Below are 23,642 nucleotides of genomic sequence, written 5' to 3'. Positions count from 1 at the left end.
AATTAATTCTACTCACAATTGGAAAGCCCCTGGAAAAGATAAAATAGCAAATTTCTGGCTAAAGAAGTTCACCTCAACACATTCACATCTAACTAAATTATTTAACAGTTACATTGCAGACCCATACACATTCCCTGATACACTTACACATGGAATAACTTATCTGAAACCTAAAGATCAAACAGACACAGCAAACCCAGCTAAATATCGCCCCATAACATGCCTACCAACAATATACAAAATATTAACTTCAGTCATTACACAGAAATTAATGACACATACAACACAGAACAAAATTATAAATGAAGAACAAAAAGGCTGTTGCAAAGGAGCATGAGGATGTAAAGAGCAACTGATGATAGATGCAGAGGTGACATATCAATCTAAAACTAAACAAAGGTCACTACACTACGCATACATTGATTACCAAAAAGCTTTCGATAGTGTACCCCACTCATGGTTACTACAAATATTGGAAATATATAAAGTAGATCCTAAATTGATACCGTTCCTAAACATAGAAATGAAAAATTGGAATACCACACTTAATATCCAAACAAATTCAAATAATATCACATCACAGCCAATACAGATTAAGCGTGGAATACACCAAGGAGACTCATTAAGTCCTTTCTGGTTCTGCCTTGCTCTGAACCCACTATCCAACATGCTAAATAATACAAATTATTAAACTTCCTGGCAGATTAAAACTGTGTGCCCGACCGAGACTCGAACTCCGGACCTTTGCCTTTCGCGGGCAAGTGCTCTACCATCTGAGCTACTGAAGCACGACTCACGCCCGGTACTCACAGCTTTACTTCTGCCAGTACCTCGTCTGTAAAGCTGTGAGTACCGGGCGTGAGTCGTGCTTCGGTAGCTCAGATGGTAGAGCACTTGCCCGCGAAAGGCAAATGTCCCAAGTTCGAGTCTCGGTCGGGCACACAGTTTTAATCTGCCAGGAAGTTTCATATCAGTGCACACTCCACTGCAGAGTGAAAATCTCATTCTGAATACAAATTATGGATACAATATTACTGGAACATACCCACACAAAATCACACATTTGCTATACATGGATGATCTAAAACTACTGGCAGCAACAAATCAACAACTCAACCAATTACTAAAGATAACAGAAGTATTCAGCAATAATATAAATATGGCTTTTGGAACAGACAAATGTAAGAAAAATAGCATTGTCAAGGGAAAACACACTAAACAAGAAGATTACATATTGGATAACCACAGCGACTGCATAGAAGCGATGGAAAAAACAGATGCCTATAAATATCTAGGATACAGACAAAAAATAGGAATAGATAATACAAATATTAAAGAAGAACTGAAAGAAAAATATAGACAAAGACTAACAAAAATACTGAAAACAGAATTGACAGCAAGAAACAAGACAAAAGCTATAAATACTTATGCTATACCAATATTGACCTACTCATTTGGAGTAGTGAAATGTAGTAACACAGACCTAGAAGCACTCAATACACTTACACAATCACAATGCCACAAATATAGAATACATCACATACATTCAGCAACAGAAAGATTCACATTAAGCAGAAAGGAAGGAGGAAGGGGATTTATCGACATAAAAAACCTACATTATGGACAGGTAGACAATTTAAGAAGATTCTTTCTAGAACGAGCAGAAACTAGCAAAATACACAAAGCAATCACTCATATAAATACATCGGCTACACCACTGCAATTTCATAACCACTTCTACAACCCTTTAGATCACATAACATCAACAGATATGAAGAAAGTAAATTGGAAAAAGAAAACACTACATGGCAAGCACCCGTATCATCTAACACAGCCACACATCGATCAAGATGCGTCCAACACATGGCTAAGAAAAGGCAATATATACAGTGAGATGGAAGGATTCATGATTGCAATACAGGATCAAACAATAAACACCAGATATTACAGCAAGCATATTATTAAAGATCCCAATACCACAACAGATAATTGCAGACTTTGCAAACAACAAATAGAAACAGTAGATCACATCACAAGCGGATGTACAATACTAGCAAATACAGAATACCCCAGAAGACATGACAATGTAGCAAAAATAATACATCAACAGCTTGCCTTACAACATAAACTTATAAAACAACAGGTTCCCACATACAAGTATGCACCACAAAATGTACTGGAGAATGATGAATACAAATTATACTGCAACAGAACCATTATAACAGATAAAACAACACCACATAACAAACCTGACATCATACTCACCAATAAAAAGAAGAAGTTAACACAGCTAATCGAAATATCCATACCCAATACAACGAATATACAAAAGAAAACAGGAGAAAAAAATTGAAAAATACATCCAACTGGCTGAGGAAGTCAAGGACATGTGGCATCAGGATAAAGTTGACATATACCAATTATACTATCAACTACAGGAGTCATACCACACAATATCCACCAGTACATCAATGCAATACAGCTACATCCAAACTTATATATACAACTACAGAAATCCGTAATTGTATCTAAAAACAAAGATGATGTGACTTACCATACGAAGGGGGTCTGCTTGTGTCTGTGTATGTGTGGTTGGATATGGGTGTGTGTGCGAGTGTATACCTGTCCTTTTTTCCCCCTAAGGTAAGTCTTTCCGCTCCCGGGATTGGAATGACTCCTTACCCTCTCCCTTAAAACCCACATCCTTTCGTCTTTCCCTCTCCTTCCCTCTTTCCTGATGAAGCAACCGTTGGTTGCGAAAGCTAGAATTTTGTGTGTATGATTGTGTTTGTTTGTGTGTCTATCGACCTGCCAGTGCTTTCGTATGGTAAGTCACATCATCTTTGATTTTAGATATATTTTCCCTGCGTGGAATGTTTCCCTCTATTATATTCATATCGAAATCCGTAATTATTGATACGTGTTCAATTACCCGAAAGTTCCTAAATGCAATATAACATATACCGTACAGTTAAAAGGAAGTCACACTTGATCAATGTCCGCGTCACTTTCCATTTCTGACCAGACATAACGTCTGAGAAAAGAAAGAAATAATAATAATAATAACAAATAAATTGGATACAGTTTCCTTATAAACCACACACAGTTTTAAAGTAATTTCCATGTGGACTTCGTGTTCCTCCAGATTAAACTAAGTTCCTTATTCATTGGAGGGGAGGGGGGGGGGGGGGGTATTAAACCATACCCTTCTTGCCTTATTCAAAATGACTACTTACAACATAATAACATGAGACACTAAAAATTCAATTAATTACAATTTTTACCAAGAGTTTCTTAAAAACTAATCTCAAGAATTTTATTTCAAACAGTTCTGGTATCATCTAAAATAGTTGTTTCAGTAACTATACATAAACCTTAACTTTGAAAATATTACAGAGCAAGAACCTAGCAGATACTGGACATTCATTCAAATGTTTTAAACATGTTATTTTATTTGAGTTTGCATTCTTTCTCAGTCTACATCTCATAATCAAAGTCCATTTTGTGTCTACTTTTGTGAAGGTGTATATTCTCTCTGGTTTCATACACATTTAAGTTGCTTTAAACATGAAGCAATGCTGGATAGATGTATAGGTTTGCAACAGCCAGAATTGAGCTCTTTATCAAGAGCTTTAACCCCCCCCCCGCACTAATGAACAAGGAATTGATTGAGTTCAATCTAGTGAACATTTTTGTTCCAGAATATAAATTTCCATTCTGAATCTTAGATAGGGACAAGAAGTCCAATTGGAAATTACTTTACTATTGTATGTGGTTTATAAGGAATATGTAACCAGATTATTTGTTATTATTATTATTGTTGTTGTTGTGGTCTTCAGTCCTGAGACTGGTTTGATGCAGCTCTCCATGCTACTCTACCCTGTGCAAGCTTCTTCATCTCCCAGTACCTACTGCAACCTACATCCCTCTGAATCTGCTTAGTGTATTCATCTCTTGGTCTCCCTCACCGATTTTTACCCTCCACGCTGCCCTGCAATACTAAATTGGTGATCTCTTGATGCCTCAGAACAAGTCCTACCAACCGATCCCTTCCACTAGTCAAGTTGTGGCACAAACTCCTCTTCTCCCCAATTCTATTCAATACCTCCTCATTAGTTATGTGACCTACCCATCTAATCTTCAGTGTCCTTCGGTAGCACCACATTTTGAAAGCTTCTATTCTCTTTCTGTCCAAACTATTTGTTTTCCATGTTTCACTTCCATACATGGCTACACTCCATACAAATACTCTCAGAGACGACTTCCTGACACTTAAATCTATACTCGATGTTAACAAATTTCTCTTCTTCAGAAACGCTTTCCTTGCCATTGCCAGTCTACATTTTATATCCTCTCTACTTCAACTATCATCAGTTATTTTGCTCCCCAAATATCAAAACTCCTTTACTACTTTAAGTGTCTCATATTCTATTCTAATACCCTCAGTATCACCTGACTTAATTCGACTACATTCCATTATCCTCGTTTTGCTTTTGTTGATGTTCATCTTATATCCTCCTTTCAAGACACTGCCCATTCTGTTCAATTGCTCTTCCAAGTCCTTTGCTGTCTCTGACAGAATTACAATGTCATCGGCGAACCTCAAAGTTTTTATTTCTTCTCCCCGGATTTTAATACCTACTCCAAATTTTCTTTTGTTTCCTTTACTACTTGCTAAATATACAGATTGAATAACATCAGGGAGAGTCTACAACCCTGTCTCACTCCTTTCCCAACCACTGCTTCCCTTTCATGTCCCTCAACTCTTGTAACTGTCATCTGGTTTCTGTACAAATTGTAATTAGCCTTTCGCTCCCTGTATTTTACCCCTGCCACCTTCAGAATTTGAAAGAGAGTATTCCAGTCAACATTGTCAAAAGCTTTATCTAAGTCTACAAATACCAGAAATGTAGGTTTGCCTTTTTTTAATCTTTCTTCTAAGATAAGTCGGTAGTGTCAGTATTGCCTCACGAGTTCAAACATTTCTACGGAATCCAAACTGATCTTCCCCCAGGTCGGCTTCTACCAGTTTTTTCATTCTTCTATAAAGAATTCGAATTTGGAATTTTGCAGCTGTGACTTATTAAACTGATAGTTCGGTAATTTTCACATCTGTCAACACCTGCTTTCTTTGGGATTGGAATTATTATATTTTTCTTGAAGTCTGAGGGTATTTCGCCTGTCTCATACATCTTGCTACACTACCATCAGTGTTTTGTCAGGACCAGCTCTCCCAAGGATGTCAGTAGTTCTAATGGAATGTTGTCTACTCCCGAGGCCTTGTTTCGACTTAGGTCTTTCAGTGCTCTGTCAGACTCTTCACACAGTATCGTTTCTCCCATTTCATCTTCATCTACCTCCTCTTCTATAACATTGTCCTCAAGAACATCATCCCTGTATAGACCCTCTATATACTCCTTCCACCTTTCTGCTTTCCCTTCTTTGCTTAGAACTGGGTTTCCATCTGAGCTCTTGATTTTCATACAAGTCTTCCTCTTTTCTCCAAAGGTCTCCTGTAGGTTTCCTGTAGGCAGTATCTATCTTACCCCTAGTGATTTAAGCTTCTACATCCTTACATTTGTCCTCTAGCCATCCCTGCTTAGCCATTTTGCACTTCCTGTCGATCTCATTTTTGAGACATTTGTATTCCTTTTTGCCTGTTTCATTATTTTCTCCTTTCATCAATTAAATTCAATATTTCTTCTGTTACCCAGCAGTTTCTTCAGTTTTAATCTACAGTTCATAACCAATAGATTGTGGTCAGAGTCCACATCTGCCCCTGGAAATGTCTTATAATTTAAAACCTGGTTCCTAAATCTCTGTCTTATCATTATATAATCTGTCTGAAACCTGTCAGTATATCCAGGGTTCTTCCATGTATAAAACCTTCTTTTATGATTTTTGAACCAAGTGTTATCTATGATTAAGTTGTACTCTGTACAGAATTCTACCAGGCGGCTTCTTCTTTCATTTCTTACACCCAGTCCATATTCACCTACTACGTTTCCTTCTCTCACTTTTCCTACTGCCGAATTCCAGTCACCCATGACTATTAAATTTTCGTCTCCCTTCAGTATCTGAATAATTTCTTTTATTTCATCATACATTTCTTCAATTTCTTTGTCATCTGCAGAGCTAGTTGGCATATAAACTTGTACTACTTTAGTAGGTGTCGGCTTCGTGTCTATTTTGGCCACAATAATGCGTTCTCTATGCTGTTTGTAGTAGCGTACCCGCACTCCTATTTTTTTATTCATTATTAAACCTACTCCTGCGTTACCCCTATTTGATTTTGTATCTACGTATAACCCTGTATTCACCTGACCAAAATCTTGTTCCTCCTGCCACCGAAATTCACTAATTCTCACTATATCTAACTTTAACCTATCCATTTCCCTTTTTAAATTTTCTAACCTACCTGCCCGATTAAGGGATCTGACATTCCACACGCCAGTTTTCTTTCTCCTGATAACGATGTCCTCTTGAGTAGTCCCCGCCCGGAGATCTGAATGGGGGGCTATTTTACCTCCGGAATATTTTACCCAAGAGGACGCCATCATCATTTAATCATACAGTAAAGCTGCATGCCCTCGGGAAAAATTATGGCTGTAGTTTCCCCTTGCTTTCAGCCGTTCGCAGTACCAAAACAGCAAGGCCGTTTTGGTTAGTGTTACAGGGCCAGATCAGTCAATCATCCAGACTGTTGCCCCTGCAACTACTGAAAAGGCTGCTGCCCCTCTTCAGGAATCACACGTTTGTCTGGCCTCTCAACAGACACCCCTCCGTTGAGGTTGCACCTACTGTACGGCTATCTGTATCATTGAGGCACTCAAGCCTCCCCACCAAGGCCAAGGTCCATGGTTCATGAGGGGGACTTGGGTATTCAGAACTTACAAAAAACAAATCAATACTAGTTACCTTACACAGTTAGTATTATTTTTCTTCTCAACAGAGTAATAAAAATAAATAGTGAACATTGGTTTCTTTGCTATACAGAAAATAATAAACTGACAAAAAATTGATGAGGTATATTAGAATTAATTGTTTCATTTTTGCCCCTTAATTGTGTTGCAACCTGTTATTTTGTGTGCAAACAGCATTAATAGTTCAAAAATGTTCTGATGTTGTTCAAGGTACACAATGTAGTTCAAAAAGTCAGGCTCTACATTCCAAGTAGACTAGCAGGTACATAGTAATTGAATTATACAGCCACAACATTTTCAATTTTCTGTCTTCCGAGTAAGATATTTGTTTACGTTTCATTTAAATTCAGAGTGAGCTAAATATCAAAGGCTAATATCATACAAGCACTAATAGTAGCTGATAAATAATGTAGCATACACAGAATAGTTCTGATCACTGCTTTACTATGCTCAGATAATCTTTGGGTCAGTTTTTGTTCAACATTTATTTCATTTCCCTGAAATATTTTGCTTGAGATGTTGATTAAATAAGTCTCTCTGTTGCTGTTAGCATATGATTATATCAAGAGCATACTCTCACATCACTCATAGAAATATTCTAAACTAATTTTTGTTTCAGGTTCATAAGACTGTTATTGATCTATCAGCAGGTGATACTGGAAGCGACTACTGTGAGCCTCCAACTGACATGGATTCTGGTGAGGAAAGCTCACCATGTCACCGATCTAGCAACAAAAACAAAAGCTCTTCAGATATTAAGTGTATGTGTTATTTTAACATGATTTGTTACATTTTAAGTAGTTCAACAAATGCCATTCAGCATCTAAGTACAGTAATAGAGAATTAACCTGCAGTTTTCTCTGATTACAGTTGTCAAATATGGGGAAAGACTTGATATGCCTCCAGAACTAATTGTAACTCCTGCACAGGTATTTTAATTCCTAGTCTCTTGTCTAAAATCATGAGGCTGTTAAAACTCATTTACAGTAATATATAATGAAAAGGATAGATTGCTACTCACCATATAGAGATGTTGATTCGAGACAGGCACAACGAAAAGATCACCACTGTCTCTAACCACTAAAGCCACACTGCACCTCAGCTGCCAGAGACAGTAGTCGCGTGTGTGTAGGTGTGTGTGTGTGTGTGTGTGTAAATTTGTGTTTCCACATTAGAAGAAGACCTTTTGGTTGAAAGCTGAAATGTATAGCAGTCATTTTGTTGTGCCTGTCTGCAACTCAGCAACTCCTCTGTTCGGTGAATAACAATCTATCCTTTTCATAATATTGTTGTTATTCCATCCTGGATTTTCCACTGTTTGAAACTTATTTACATGTATTTGTAGTTTCAGATAAGTGAGACACCTATGGCCATGGACATCACAGAGAGATTAACTGGTGAGTGAAAACATGGAACACAGTTATAATTACTTTCTCATTTAAAATAAAAATTAGTATTGATAAGTAATCATCCATGAAATATCATTTGGAATCACATAAATGCAATGAATTGAAACAAATAGTAGCCCAAGAAAAGAAATTATGCTGGAGCTCTTCTTTCCATAGTACGTGTTCTATTAAGTGAAACACAAAAGAATATTTTTTATGTTGATGCAGGAAATAAATGTTCCAATAATTCCGATAAAAGATCTGTTGAAAGGATTGCTATAAAAACAACTGTCAAGAACTTATGATTTTAAATAGTGTGTTGGCTTTGTATTAATTATGAAATCACATAGATGTAAGACTATTTTTGATTATAAATCAATCTTTCAAGCAGGGCTACTCTCCAGGCTATTTAAAATATGCTGAATTACTAACTCTCTTCAAAAAAGGTGATGCAGGGAAAATTGAAAGTTATAGGTCAATTTCTCTACTTTCATGCTTTGCAAAAATATTAGAAACTATTATGAAAGATAGGCTAATGAATTATTTAAATAAATACAACTCACTGTCTATTGAACAGTTTGGATTTCGATCAGGAAAAGCACAGAATCAGCAACAGCACACCTCACAAAACACATTCTAGAAGCATTAGATAAAGGGAACTACACAACAGGTATATTTCTTGATCTAACCAAAGCATTTGATACAGTAGGCCACAACATATTGTTAAATAAGTTAGTTGAACTGGGAATAAGGGGGCTTGTGAAAAAGTGGTTCCAGTCATATCTAAAAAATAGAAGACAGATAACTGAAATCTCACATATTTCAAGTTGCTCAAACTATATTGTAAAGTATACTTCAGACCCGAATTATGTAAATATAGGTGTCCCACAGGGTAGTGTCCTTTGCCCAATACTATTCCTCATTTACATAAATGACTTCCCACAGAGCATCAAGCATGGACAAACAATATTGTTTGCAGATGACTCAAATGTTCTAATCAGTGACAAATCACCAGATGCACTGAAAGAAAAAGCCAAACAAACACTAAACAACGTACATGAGTGGGCATCCAATAATAAACTAACACTAAATTTAAAAAAAAACAAATGCTGTTAACTTCTATGTCTGCAAAAAACCACACTATAACAACATTAAGTTAAACGATGAAACTATAGAATGTGTAGGCTACACAAAATGTCTTGGTATGCATGTTGACAGTCAGTTAAAGTGGGAAGAACATATTAAAATACTTAGTAACAGAATCGCTACAGCATTCTATGCTCTTAGAATTCTGACTGCAGTGTGTGATACTACATGTGTCAGATCTGTATATTTTTCTTATATCCACTCTGTTATTGCCTATGGAATAACATTTTGGGGAGTCAACAGTAAAAATATGCAAATAGTTTTCAAATTATAGAAAAGAGCAATTCGTATAATAACCAAGAGTGGCAATAGGGCTCACTGCCTTGAACATTTCCAAAAGCTGGAAATCCTAACTGTCCCCTGTGAATACATTTTTCAAATATTATGTATGTAAAAAAAATATTGACTGCTATATGAAAAATTCTTTAATACACAGCTATGAAACTAGAAAGCAATACAATCTGCATCTAGAGAGGAAAAATAAAGTTAAAACTCAGCAGAGCTTGTTGTACAATGCTGTTAAATTATATAATAAATTACCCCAAAATATAAAAGATATTGACACAATTGGACAGTTCAAAACAAAACTAAAAAATTTTTTATTAAATAAAAGTTATTACGCAGTAGCAGAGCATCTGAATTAAAACATGTAGTGTAATTAAAGTACCCTGCATTGTAATACATGAGGAAATAATTATAATATGAAATCCAGAATTGTACATTACTATAAGAAAATTACATAAGGATATAAAACTAATGTAAGATACCCCAAAAATGTGTGTAAATACTAATTTTATGTGTATAAATTGTAGGTATATTGTATTGTATATGATTTTGCTGAAGAAATCCACACAATGTAAATTACATGGATTAATAAAGAAATCAATCAATCAATCAATATAAAACATGCACACATACTATAATCATGTAGAGATATAGGGAATAACCAATTTCCTAATCATATTAGTAAACTTTTCTCACATCACTTCAGCTGTCATCTCATCAGCTGTGTGTCTGACAATACCTGAGACAGAATATACAGTTAAACAGTAATAGATAAAGCACCATAACACTTTATTTGAATACACAGTTTGATTTATTAGAAAAGGTCTTACAACGCATCCATGGTTGAATTATATGTCTCTTTATTGGTGGTTCCAATATCTGTGTGTATACAGTGTCTGTATCTTCACATTACAATGTCCTTCAGGCGTGCATGCAAGTCTTCAGGAAGAGACACTGTTCTGACAATTGCAGCTGGGATAAATACTCAAATGGATTTGTATTTTGTGAATTTGGATTGACATGAGCTGTTTGCAACACATGAAAATATGTGTCAGACCAGGACTCGAATCTGGATTTGCGACTTATCTGGCACCGATCCAAAATTCCATATGTCACAGAGTCCACCACCATTATGCTCACACATTTCATGATTTACACACAGGGAAAGAGATGTACTCTATCACCAGCAGTGAACATAATGGTGGTAGTGGACTCTGTGACACACAGAAGTTTGGATCAATGCTAGAGGAGTTCCTGGATAGTTGAAGTGGTTAATGTTACTGCTCACAGTAAGCAGGAAATCCAGGATTGACTCCTGATCTGGCAGAAAATTTCATATGTCTCAAACAGCTGCTGTCTATCCAGATTCACAAAATGTGAATCTGTTTCATCATATGCCTCTCTAATGACTAGTTTCTAAGCTTTAAAATGTCATCTGTATTCTACAGGCATGGTGAGACTATGTAACCATTTACCTCAGAATACGTATGTCATTTCTGTGCTGTCCATCACAGAGGGATGGAACTTGAAACTGATTTTTTGTTGTAGTGGAGAATTTTTTACCAGCTCAGAAGCCAAACACATACAGTAAGGTTCTAGTGTGCAGCAAAAATATATGTTCATGTAGCTGTCCTAGTAACTACTTAAGTGTAGAGATGTGACAGATGATAGTGACATAGTGACAAGGAATGTATAATCTCACAAAATATATTCTTTGTTATCAAGAAGTAAGAAGAAGTTTGAGAAAATACTATCCTGTAATACATGCAATAAATTTGAATGTATGGTCAGTATACCTTAGAATGGCTACATAGTAAGATCTTTGCTTTTAAAACATCAGCATAAAAATCAGGTTGCTAAGTTTACAAAATTGAAAGACAGTGGAGTATTCCATTACGATTGTTCCATAAAATCTTTGGCTTCACCAAGAATTTTTGACTTCTGGAGACATAATGGATTACCATGGACTGTCATGCGAATACCTAAGGCTATATCTGTAAAAGCGTTTAGATCATACACTAGCTGTGCTGTAATTTTGGCACAACATTTTATGTGGATGTGACAGGTAACCAGCTGACCACCTAAATGAAAGGCCACTGCCCAATTGTGAGCACTCAGTGGTGGCACACATGGCTGAGCACAACATGCTGATTTCAGTAGCTGCTGCACATCCCATACCATCTGTAGCCTTCCCCCCAACACCAACTTCTCTGAGTTACATAGACAGGAAATGTTTTTACTACAGACCATTCAATCTCATAATTCTCCTGCTCACAATCTCAGCTAGTCCCTGTTCCACACCAACCTCACACCTCCTCTTCCCTCTTCCTTTGTTCTATGTCTACACAACCCCCTTCCAATCCATTCTTACATTTCATTTTCCATTGTTCACAACTCCCTGTGTCAGTGACCAAAATGATTCACAGGTGCCACATTCCTATCCCCTCATCTCCTGTCTCTCCCTGTCAGCCACTGTTCACCCTTCCCCTATTCTCCTTCCCATTCCTCACATCCTTTTCCCCCTCACCCATTCCACCCAATACAACCCCTCATCCCAGTTGAGCTGCAGTGTTATCACGATGCAGTCAGCAAGGGCAATTCAACTGTGCAGGTGCCTGTGTACTCTGTAGCTCTGAATAAGGATTCATCAGATAGTTGGCATCATTCTCTGTTTTTCCCTGTCAACAACTGAGCACCTCAGTTACAGATCAATAGAGAGATAAATAAATAAAGTACCAGAGAATAAGAAATAGCCCACTGGCTTATGCAGGATAGGTATTTTAAGTGGTGCCTATTTTACAAGGACAAAATCAATTGTAAAGGCATGGTAGTGAAATAATTGAGAGTATACAGTTTAGAATGTCATAAACTGAAGAAGCCTAGTGAGTTACAACAAGTGGATGATAAGAAAATAATGTTGAAAAATACAGTAGGACCACAGAAAAGACAGATGTGACGTGGAAGAAGAGGAAAATGAGAACTTTCACAAACATACCAAAAGCGTTATGGATCCAATGTATAAGTAAAAGTTTGAATTCTTTGGGTGTTTGATGTGCATGAACAAAGGTTGGCCAGAAAGGTCTTTTAGTGTGTCATAGATTTAAAGATAACAAAAAAGTCAAAAGGAGAACCATACAATTTCTGATCCATAAAAAACAAAGTATAAAAATTGAATTGTCAGCTGCAAAAATCAGGGCAAAATGTCAAATCCACAATGATATCATCCAAGTAACATAAGAAGATAGGAAGTGAAAGAGCATATCTCTGGACAGAGTGGAGAGGATGACAGAAAACCTGAAGTTTTACACAAGCAGAATCAAAATGTCGTGCATATGAACAACAGCAAACATACTTGTATTGGAAATGAATGAGAAGCAACTGATAGAGGGTGAAGTGTGAAATTGCTGTAATTCAATTTCTATTTGAATTTGGAAGCCTTTTCTGTCTTTCTCTCTCCCTCAAATAAAATGCTACCCTGGAGGGGAAGTAAGAAAGGGGAAAAGATCAGGAATGTTAAAACTGAAGAAGGAAAGGGGACAGTTACTAATACCTGCCCCCACCATAGGACCTCCTCTGCAGGGAGAGGCAACTGATTGGCCACCCTGTAGAATGGAGACTGACAGACATCCTCTCCAAAGCACAAAAAATAGGCTCCAACACCATAGTAGGGGAATCCTAAGAAGAGTTATGAAATGCTCATGCTAACTTCAGCCCAACATTTAAATCTGGGTAAAAATGAAGTGAGTAATTAGACGGTCCATTTAGTCAACAAATCTACTATATTAATGCAGTTGATGAAACCAAATATAGGCCCATCCACTTAACTTATATTTAAAACAATAAAGGAAATTCCTGTATGGAACAATACATAAAATAAAGGAACAATGGCCACTCACATGTAGCGATACAGGACACTGATGTGTAGTGGATAACTACATGTAACAGAAAAGACTGGCTAAACACCATCTAAAGTATAAAAATCCATAATACTACTCAGAAAATCAAAAAAGTTCAAATTTATTTTGCACAATGAGTTAGTGTACCACCCTCTCCCAAATAGGACATACCCCAACTTAATAAACTACAACATATTAAACCCCACTATAAACAGAAAAAGACACTCAATAAGCTTAATTTAAAATCTTGTCAGGAATTGAGAACTCAATGAGAATTACGTCTCCCACCTTGCATTGTGTTGGACTACCATGTTCACAACTTTTCTTCTATTTCTCTCCCTTTTTAATATAATCAATACTAATGTTTATGGCCTTTACCTATGTGTCAGCCATATCCAGAAGCAAATCTTTCTTTCTTTCACATCCTTCTGTAGCATCACATCTCAATAGCCTTGATTGTCTTCTTTTTGAGTTTTCCCATGGTCCATGATACACTACCATACGATGCTGTGCTCCAAATGTAAATTCTCAAATATTTATTTCTCAAATTAAGGCATGTGCCTGGTATTAGCATACTGCATTTGACCCCTTGCTTTGTCCATCATGTGGTACTTTGCTCCCATGGTAGCAGAATTCCTTAATTTTGTCTACTTCATGGTGGTCAATTTTTGTATTAATCTTCACTAATTCATTTCTACTACTCATTACTTTTCCTTTTCTTTGGTTTACTCTCAATTCATATCTGTACTCAGTATACTTTTCATTTTATTTAGCTGGTCCTTCAATTATTCTTAACTTTCACTGCAGATACCAAATGTCATCAGCAAATTTTATCATTGATATCCTTCCACCGCAAATTTTGATCCCATTCTTGAACCTTTGTTTTATTTCTGTCATTCATACTGAACAGTAGGGGGGAAATGTTCATCTGAGCCTTGCACCTTTTTTGAACTGAGTGCTTCATTCTTGGTCTTCTATTCTTATCTTTCTTTCTAGGTTCTTGTACATATTGTATATTATGCATCTTTCCCTGTAGCTTACTCCTATTTTTCTCAGAATTTCGAACCTCTTTCACCATTTTACATTGACAAATGCTTCTTCTTGGTTGACAAATCCTGTGAATGTGGCTTGATTTTCCTTAAGTCTTGTTTCCATTATCAGGCACAATGTCAGATCAGCATCTCTGCTGCCTTTGTGTTCCGGAATGCCAAACTGATCATCATGTGACAGACGCTCAATTTTCTTCTCCATTCTTCTGTGTGTTACTCTTATCAGCAACTTGCATCAGATGTTAAGCTGATTATGTGGTAGTTCTGACACTTACATGCAATTCTTGTCTTCAGGATTGTGTAAATAATAATTTTATGACACTCAGTGGTGTAAGTCTCCTGTATCATAGATTCTACACACTGATTTGGATAGTCATTTGGTTGTCACTTTTCCCAATTATTTTAGAAAGTATGAGGAGATGCTACTATTCCTTCACCTTTATTGATTCCAAGTCTTCCAGGACTCTGTCAGATTCTAATTTGAATCCTACATCCTATACTGGTTTTCTTTCTTGAATCTTTTGTCGATAGCAGGTGCAGTCCATTCTGTGAAAAGGCAACAAACTCAGAAAAAGATGTAAGTGTGATCTCTTTTTCATTGCTGCTGCATAAAAAATAGTCACCTTTTCTTCCTAATGTGTATTAAAATTTACTAAAATCAGTGTTATGAATTAAAAAGTCTTATTCCATTTGTGATAACTTCCTGTAATCAATCCAGAAAAGCAATTAACAATAAATTATTGTTAACAAAAGAACAGTATCTGTGCAGTATTGTGAAGCTCATCCTCCTGACATCTTCAGGCTGTACATCAAGTGCAATAGTGGTCAGTCTGTGATACACAGCAGATGAACTCCAGACAGCCATGACACTTGCTAAATAGTAGTCCATTGAAGCAAAGCATACCCAAACTTGACATTATCTTTGATTGCACCAGCAGCATGAGTATAAACGCTAATGTCACTATTGATGATAATACAGTCCTATAATTTTTCCAAAGTGACACCCATTTCTTCTTCTCCTGTGTCATCGGGCATTTCCTCCCCTTGTAGAGGCCTTCAGTGTACACTTACCACCCATCCGCTCCCATCTTTGCCTTTGATAATGGAGTTACCTTTGGACTCTTGATATTGACATCCATGTTGTTAATTCCAGTTAAGGTTACTTTCCACCCATGTTCTCACATCTTTGCCTTTGATAATGGAGTTACCATTGTAGTCTTGATGTTGACATCCATGTTGTTAGTTTTAGTTAACATTATTTTGACTTTTCTATATGCTGAATAAATTTTCATGATGACCATTTCTGTTTCAGTTTGTTCACATTTTCTTTCTTTCATTTATCAGATAAATTATTTCTTCTGTTAACCAAGATTTCTTCAGGGCTACCTTCCTTATATCCATGTTTGTCTGTCCAACTTCTGTGATTTTTGTTTTTAGAGATGTCCATTTCTCTTCACCTGAAATGTCTGCTGTGGTAATCATTATCGCTTTATAGAATGTCAGACACATCTTATCACTCCTCAGTACTTTAGTACCAAACTTTTTTGCACATTGATTCTTCTGGTTTATTTTCTTAAATTTCAGTCTACTCTTTATCACTACTGAATTGTGATCAGAGTCTATATCTGCTTGTAGATATATCTTAACATCCAGTATCTGATTTCAGAATCTCTGGCTGACTGTGATGTAATCCACTTCTTATGTTTCCATACCTCCAGGCCTTTTCCAAGTATAACTCTTCCTCTTGTGGTTCTTGAACAATGTGTTGAAATTTATTGCAGATCTCAATTAATTTGTATCCTCTCTCATTCCTACTGCTACTGAGCCCTTATACACGCATAACTCCATTTTCTATTCCATCTTTAATTACAATGTCCTAGTGGCCCATGTTTATTAGATTGTCACCTCCTTTTACACACTGAATTATGCATCAGTATCATCGTACACTTTCTATATCCTCATCTTTTGCTTGTGAGGTCAGTATGTATACCTGGCTATTGTTCTGCATGTTTGTTTGCTGTTAATTCTAATGAGAACAGCTGTACCACTGAACTGTTCACAGTAACTCACCCTCAACCTGTCCAGCGGTAGAAAGTGTTGGTAGGAAAATAATGGCTGCAGTAGGCTAATACACTGGGTAACAAAAGTCTTGGCATAGCGATATGCACATGTGCAAATGGTGGTACTATCACATATACTGTTACTAGCTATAAAAGAGCTGGGCATTGGCAGAGTTGTCATTTGTACTCTTGTGATTCATGTGAACAGGTTTCCAGCATGATTATGGCTGCATGATGGGAATTAACAGACTTTGAATGCAGAATGGTAGATTGAACCAAATGCATAGAACATTCCATTTTGAAAATTGTTAGGGAGTTCGGTATTCTGAGATCCACAGTGTCAAGAGTGTGCTGAGAATACCATATTTCCAGCACTGCCTCTCACCACAAACAATGAAGTAGCCGAAGGCCTTAGCTTAATGACCGAGAGCAGCAGAATGTGCATAAGAGTTTTCAGTGCTAACAGACAAACATCACTGCATGAAATAAAGGCAGAAATCAATGTGGAACATACAATGAACTTATATGTTGGACAGTGCAGTGAAATTTTCATTAATGAACTGTGGTAGCAAATGATTGAAGCAATTGCCTTTGCCAAGAGCATGGCATCGCCTGCAGTACCTCTCCTGGGCTCCTGATCATTTCTGTTGGACAGCAGATAACTGAGAAAACCATGGCCTGGTCAGCTGAGTCCCGATTTCAGATAGTGAGAACTGATGGTAGGGTTCGAGTGTAGTGCAGACACCACAAAGTCATGTGCCCAAGTTGTCAACAACACATTGTGCAAGCTGTTGGTGACTCCATAATGATGTGTGATGTGTTTACATGGATTGGTCCAACTGAACCAATTGTTGACTGGAAATTGTTATGTTTTGATACTTCGAGGCTGTTTGCAGCCTTTCATGGACTTCAAGTCCCAAAACAGTAATGGAAATTTTTAAGATCTCAATGCACCATGTTTCCAGGCCACAATTCTTTGTAACTGATTTGAAGAATATTCTAGACAGTTTGAGTGAATGGTTTGGCCACCCATCTAACATTTATGGGAAGTAATCAAGGAGTCAGTTTGTGCACAAATTGTGCACCAGGAACACTTTTGCATTTATGGGTGGCTATAGAGGCAATATGCCTCAATATTTCTGCAGGAGACTTCCAACGACTTGTTGAGTTCATGCCACATCAAGTTGCTGCACTACACCTGGAAAAAAGGAAGCCCAATGCTATATTAGGAGGTATCCCCTAACTTCTGTCATCTCAGTTTATGTCAAGACAGGGGAAATCTTCAATCTGAGGATAAATGTTATAGCTCTTCCTCCAGAAAATGGGTACGTTAGACTGGCAGTGGCCAGGAAAGCGTTTCGGAAAAAGAGAAATTTGTTGACATCGAGTATAGATTTAAGTGTCAGGAAGTTGTTTCTGAAAGTATTTGTATGGAATGTAGCCATTTGTGGAAGTGAAACATGGACAATAAATAGTTTGGACAAGAAGAGAATAGAAGCTTTCGAAATGTGGTGCTACAGAAAAATGCTGAAGATTAGACGGGTAGATCACATAACTAATGAGGAGGTATTGAACAGAATTGAGGAGAAGAGGAGTTTGTGGCACAACTTGACTAGAAGAAGGGATCAGTTGGTAGGACATGTTCTGAGGCCTGCAGTTTAGTATTGGAGGGCAGCCTGGAGGGTAAAAATCGTAGAGGGAGACCAAGAGATGAATACACTAAGCAGATTCAGAAGGATGTAGTCTGCAGTAGATGAAGCAGCTTGCACGGGATAGAGTAGCATGGAGAGCTGCATCAAACCAGTCTCAGGACTGAAGACCACAACAACAACAACAGGCTAACAAATGTGGAAACAAAATGGAAAGCACTTTGATACTGGGAATGATGTAGCTGTGCTGTAAATACATAGTGTGTGTGAGCGGGACTATAAAGACTTCTAATGTGGACAGTATCCCAGTACCAATAAATCTGGAGGCAATATACTACAAGGTGAAGCACAGCATGGTGTTTCTGCTGAAAACTAGTTACCTCCAGGCAGAAAGAGTCACACTGCAAGATCAAAATCTGCACAACAAAATGTTAGGAGGTGGTATAAGATCAACCTGGTACAAAATAGTTAACAAAACAATATCAGTGAAAGGAAAGTTTGACAAAATACATTTGTCTGTTAGAGTGTAACCTTACTGGTACCCTGCCACACAGACATGTCTGTGGCGAGAACAACATCATACGAAAATGATGCAGAAATAGAATCCGGCTTTCCTGTCCTGACATGAGATAGAAGAAGTGTATTAGAACTTAAGGGAGATTCAGGTCAGTCTGCAATATCCAAGTGGTTAGGAGCAAATACAGTGATGGCTGTTGATTGTTTTGGTCAGTGGTGAACACTGTCACAGGAAAACTATGAGAGTTGCGGATTTTGAGACTTGGTAAGGAGACAATGGTCTGAATATCACTTGTTCATAGCAGTCTGACTAATTATTGTACTGAAGGATATTTGTAAGCAATTGAAAAAGCAAGGGATTTGACTGTTAGTATAACATAAGTCAGTGTCCAAGTCTGCAGGATGAGAGCTAATGGAAGTAGCAATCACTAGCAGCACTATAAAGTACAAACATCTGAGAGCAGCATTCCAAGTGAGAAAACAGACTTGAATTGAAGCTTACCAGAGGCTGGGTTTGAGCGACATGAAGTTGGCATCCAAATGATCTGACTGAGAACTCTCCTTAATATGAAAATCTGGAGTTTTTAAAGGCGCCTACTGTAAGGGTGGAGGGTGTAGACTTCTATCTTGAGAATAGGGACTGCTGTTCTAGCAGTTATACTGATTTCCTATCTCAATCCAACCTGCATATATCGACTGATGTTGCTGTTCTTAGGAGCAAGGATACTGCTTGCTGCATATGCTAAGATGTGCCTATTTGCAACCACTGTCTAATCTCACACCTTACAACAGCATCTAGATGATTTATAAAGTTATCATTTACTTCTATGATCTGAAAATCCTAATCTGTGGCAGTTGCCCAGAGTGTTTGCAGTTCACATATGCCTTCCATTACTGTTTACTTCAAGTAACCTAAACGCTACTACTTGCACCTGCACTCTGCATTTTGTCTCTGATTTCCTGTATTGGAGGACCCTCACTGGCTTCTAACAACTTCAAACTTAGCAATGTGTAAGTCAGTGAGTCATCATTACATGATATGGCTTTGACTTGCATAACACCAAGACAGCACATCTCACTAACATTGGTGTTAATCTAATGAGAACAACCATCCTGCAACAAAGAAAAATGTATCACAACCAAGACACAGCTACTACTGAAGGACACTAAATTAGGCAAAAAGTATACAAACTACTTCCCAGAGCTGGAACTTATGAAAATATGAGATTGAAAAAAATGAAAGAAGAAAAAAATGAAGAGAAGAGATAGAAGTAAGAAATGCTTCTATTGCAGTATCTGTTTGGTTGGCTGCTGCTGGTGGCTTCCTGCCATGAATTTGATGGTCTTGTCCTTGCTAATGGACACAGTATGTAGAAATACATGCTGTGTGGGGAAAAAATGAAGCATGTGAGGTGTACGATGTAGCTGTGTCTGGTCACTTTCCTAAGTGAATGTGTTTTATCACATACCCATTGGCAATGATAGTTTTGAATAACCATTCACTGAAATTGGGAAGAGGCAAATGACCTTGTTTTTAAGCATTTCATGCCAAACCATTACTGAGAAGGAAACTAATGACAAAAGAATGCAGGGCGGTATACTATATTTAGGTGTGTATTTAAGCTAATAAATAACAATGATATGGAAGCAATAGACTGCTACTCACCTGGTAGAGAAGGCACTCAGTTGCAGACAGGCACAGTGTAAAAGTAGGCAATATATATTCATCTATCAGACAAAGTCCTCCATCAGATGTAGAAAATACACACATTTATACAAGCACAACTCACTCACACATGTGGCTACTATTACCTCCAGGCACTAAGGGCTGACTGTGGACAAGTATTAGGTAAGCAGCAATCTTTGCTGCTTCACCACAATATTCTTTCTTTAGGAATGCTAGTCCCTCAACGTATGTAGAAGAACTTCTGTGAAGTTTGGAAGCTAGAAGACAACATCCTGGAGGAAGTAAAGCTATTAGGATGGGTCAAAAGAGATGCTTGGGTAGCTCAGTCAGTAGAGCACTTGCCCATGAAAGGAAATTCCCAGAGTCATGTCTTGATCCAGCATACAGTTTTAATCTGCCAGGAAGATTCAAATCAGCACACACTACACTGCAGAGGGAAGATTGATTCTGGGAACAATCCGTAGGCTGTGGCTTCCAGGAGTGCTAGTGTTCCTTGATAAGCTGTAGAACATCTTTGAAGTTTGTTAGGTAGGAGATGAAATAATGTCTGAAGTAAATCTGCAATGACGGGTCATAAATCATGCTTGGGTAGCTCAGTTGATAGAGCACTTGCCTTGCCTGTGAAAGACAAAGTTCCCAGGTTGGAATTTCAGACTGTCATGCCGTTTTGATCTGCCAGTTTTGAATTAGCACACATTGTGCTGCAGAGTGAAAATTTTTTTCTGCACATTATTTTAATATTTTAATTCTCTCTCTCTCTCTCTCTGTCTCTCTCTCTCTCTCTCTCTCTCTCTCTCTCTCTCTCTCTCTCTCTCTCTCTCTCTCTCTCTGTCTCTTTTACAGTTCTGGATATAGTAATGATTGCCTCTAATCGAATGGGTCTGGTGTTATGCCTTTAGTATTTACAATACGTTCTCCAAACTTTACCTCTTCTCTTCCAAATTGTGCTTTGTGTAATTGTAAAATGATCCCTTGAGAATGCAAAATAATTAATAACTTATTTAGTGTTGTTGTTGTTGTGGTCTTCAGTCCTGAGACTGGTTTGATGCAGCTCTCCATGCTACTCTATCCTGTGCAAGCTTCTTCATCTCCCAGTACCTACTGCAACCTACATCCTTCTGAATCTGCTTAGTGTATTGATCTCTTGGTCTCGCTCTACGATTTTTACCCTCCACGCTGCCCTCCAATGCTAAATTTGTGATCCCTTGATGCCTCAAAACATGTCCTACCAACTAGTCAAGTTGTGCCACAAACTTCTCTTCTCCCCAATCCTATTCAATACCTCCTCATTAGTTATGTGATCTACCTACCTTATCTTCAGCATTCTTCTGTAGCACCACATTTCGAAAGCTTCTATTCTCTTCTTGTCCAAACTGGTTATTGTCCATGTTTCACTTCCATACATGGCTACACTCCATACAAATACTTTCAGAAACGACTTCCTGACACTTAAATCTATACTCGATGTTAACAAATTTCTCTTCTTCAGAAACGCTTTCTTTGCCATTGCCAGTCTACATTTTATATCCTCTCTACTTTGACCATCATCAGTTATTTTGCTCCCTAAATAGCAAAACTCCTTTACTACTTTAAGTGTCTCATTTCCTAATCTAATCCCCTCAGCATCACCCGATTTAATTTGACTACATTCCATTACCCTCGTTTTGCTTTTGTTGATGTTCATCTTATATCCTCCTTTCAAGACACTGTCCATTCCATTCAACTGCTCTTCCAAGTCCTTTGGTGTCTCTGACAGAATTACAATGTCATCGGCGAACCTCAAAGTTTTTACTTCTTCTCCATGAATTTTAATACCTACTCCGAATTTTTCTTTTGTTTCCTTTACTGCTTGCTCAATATACAGATCGAATAACATTGGGGAGAGGCTACAACCCTGTCTCACTCCTTTCCCAACCACTGCTTCCCTTTCATGCCCCTCGACTCTTATAACTGCCATCTGGTTTCTGTACAAATTGTAAATAGCCTTTCGCTCCCTGTATTTTACCCCTGCCACCTTCAGAATTTGAAAGAGAGTATTCCAGTTAATGTTGTCAAAAGCTTTCTCTAAGTCTACAAATGCTAGAAACGTAGGTTTGCAATTCCTTAATCTTTCTTCTAAAATAAGTTGTAATGTTAGTATTGCCTCACGTGTTCCAACATTTCTACAGAATCCAAACTGATCTTCCCCGAGGTCCGCTTCTACCAGTTTTTCCATTCGTCTGTAAAGAATTCGCGTTATTATTTTGCAGCTGTGACTTATTAAACTGATAGTTCGGTAATTTTCACATCTGTCAACACCTGCTTTCTTTGGGATTGGAATTATTATATTCTTCTTGAAGTCTGTGGGTATTTCGCCTGTCTCATACATCTTGCTCACCAGATGGTAGAGTTTTGTCATGACTGGCTCTCCCAAGGCCATCAGTAGTTCTAATGGAATGTTGTCTACTCCCAGGGCCTTGTTTCGACTCAGGTCCTTCAGTGCTCTGTCAAACTCTTCACGCAGTATCTTATCTCCCATTTCATCTTCATCTACATCCTCTTCCATTTCCATAATATTGTCCTCAAGTACATCGCCCTTGTATAAACCCTCTATATACTCCTTCCACCTTTCTGCCTTCCCTTCTTTGCTTAGAACTGGGTTGCCATCTGAGCTCTTGATATTCATACAAGTGGTTCTCTTCTCTCCAAAGGTCTCTTTAATTTTCCTGTAGGCAGTATCTATCTTACCCCTAGTGAGACAAACCTCTACATCCTTACATTTGTCCTCTAGCCATCCCTGCTTAGCCATTTTGCACTTCCTGTCGATCTCATTTTTGAGACGTTTGTATTCCTTTTTGCCTGCTTCATTTACTGCATTTTTATATTTTCTCCTTTCATCAATTAAATTCAATATTTCTTCTTTTACCCAAGGATTTCTATTAGCCCTCGTCTTTTTACCTACTTGATCCTCTGCTGCCTTCACTACTTCATCCCTCAGAGCTACCCATTCTTCTTCTACTGTATTTCTTTCCCCCATTCCTGTCAATTGTTCCCTTATGCTCTC

At 37.7% G+C, this 23,642-nt stretch overlaps 1 protein-coding gene across 1 annotated transcript in view; it reads left to right on the top strand.

Moving 5' to 3' along the window:
• The window catches only part of LOC126229574 (uncharacterized), a 668,091-nt gene that overhangs the window by 449,436 nt on the left and 195,013 nt on the right, over positions 1–23,642 (top strand). Inside the window, exons 20-22 of the mRNA XM_049942341.1 lie at positions 7,543–7,684; positions 7,794–7,852; positions 8,269–8,320. Coding sequence (XP_049798298.1) covers positions 7,543–7,684; positions 7,794–7,852; positions 8,269–8,320 — 253 coding nt within the window. The remainder of the gene's footprint in view (positions 1–7,542; positions 7,685–7,793; positions 7,853–8,268; positions 8,321–23,642) is intronic.

The sequence above is a fragment of the Schistocerca nitens genome, unplaced genomic scaffold (assembly GCF_023898315.1).
Source record: "Schistocerca nitens isolate TAMUIC-IGC-003100 unplaced genomic scaffold, iqSchNite1.1 HiC_scaffold_375, whole genome shotgun sequence".
NCBI classification, from domain to species: domain Eukaryota; kingdom Metazoa; phylum Arthropoda; class Insecta; order Orthoptera; family Acrididae; genus Schistocerca; species Schistocerca nitens.
Note: the sequence above shows the minus strand (reverse complement) of the source record. Positions and strands in the feature narration are given on the sequence as shown.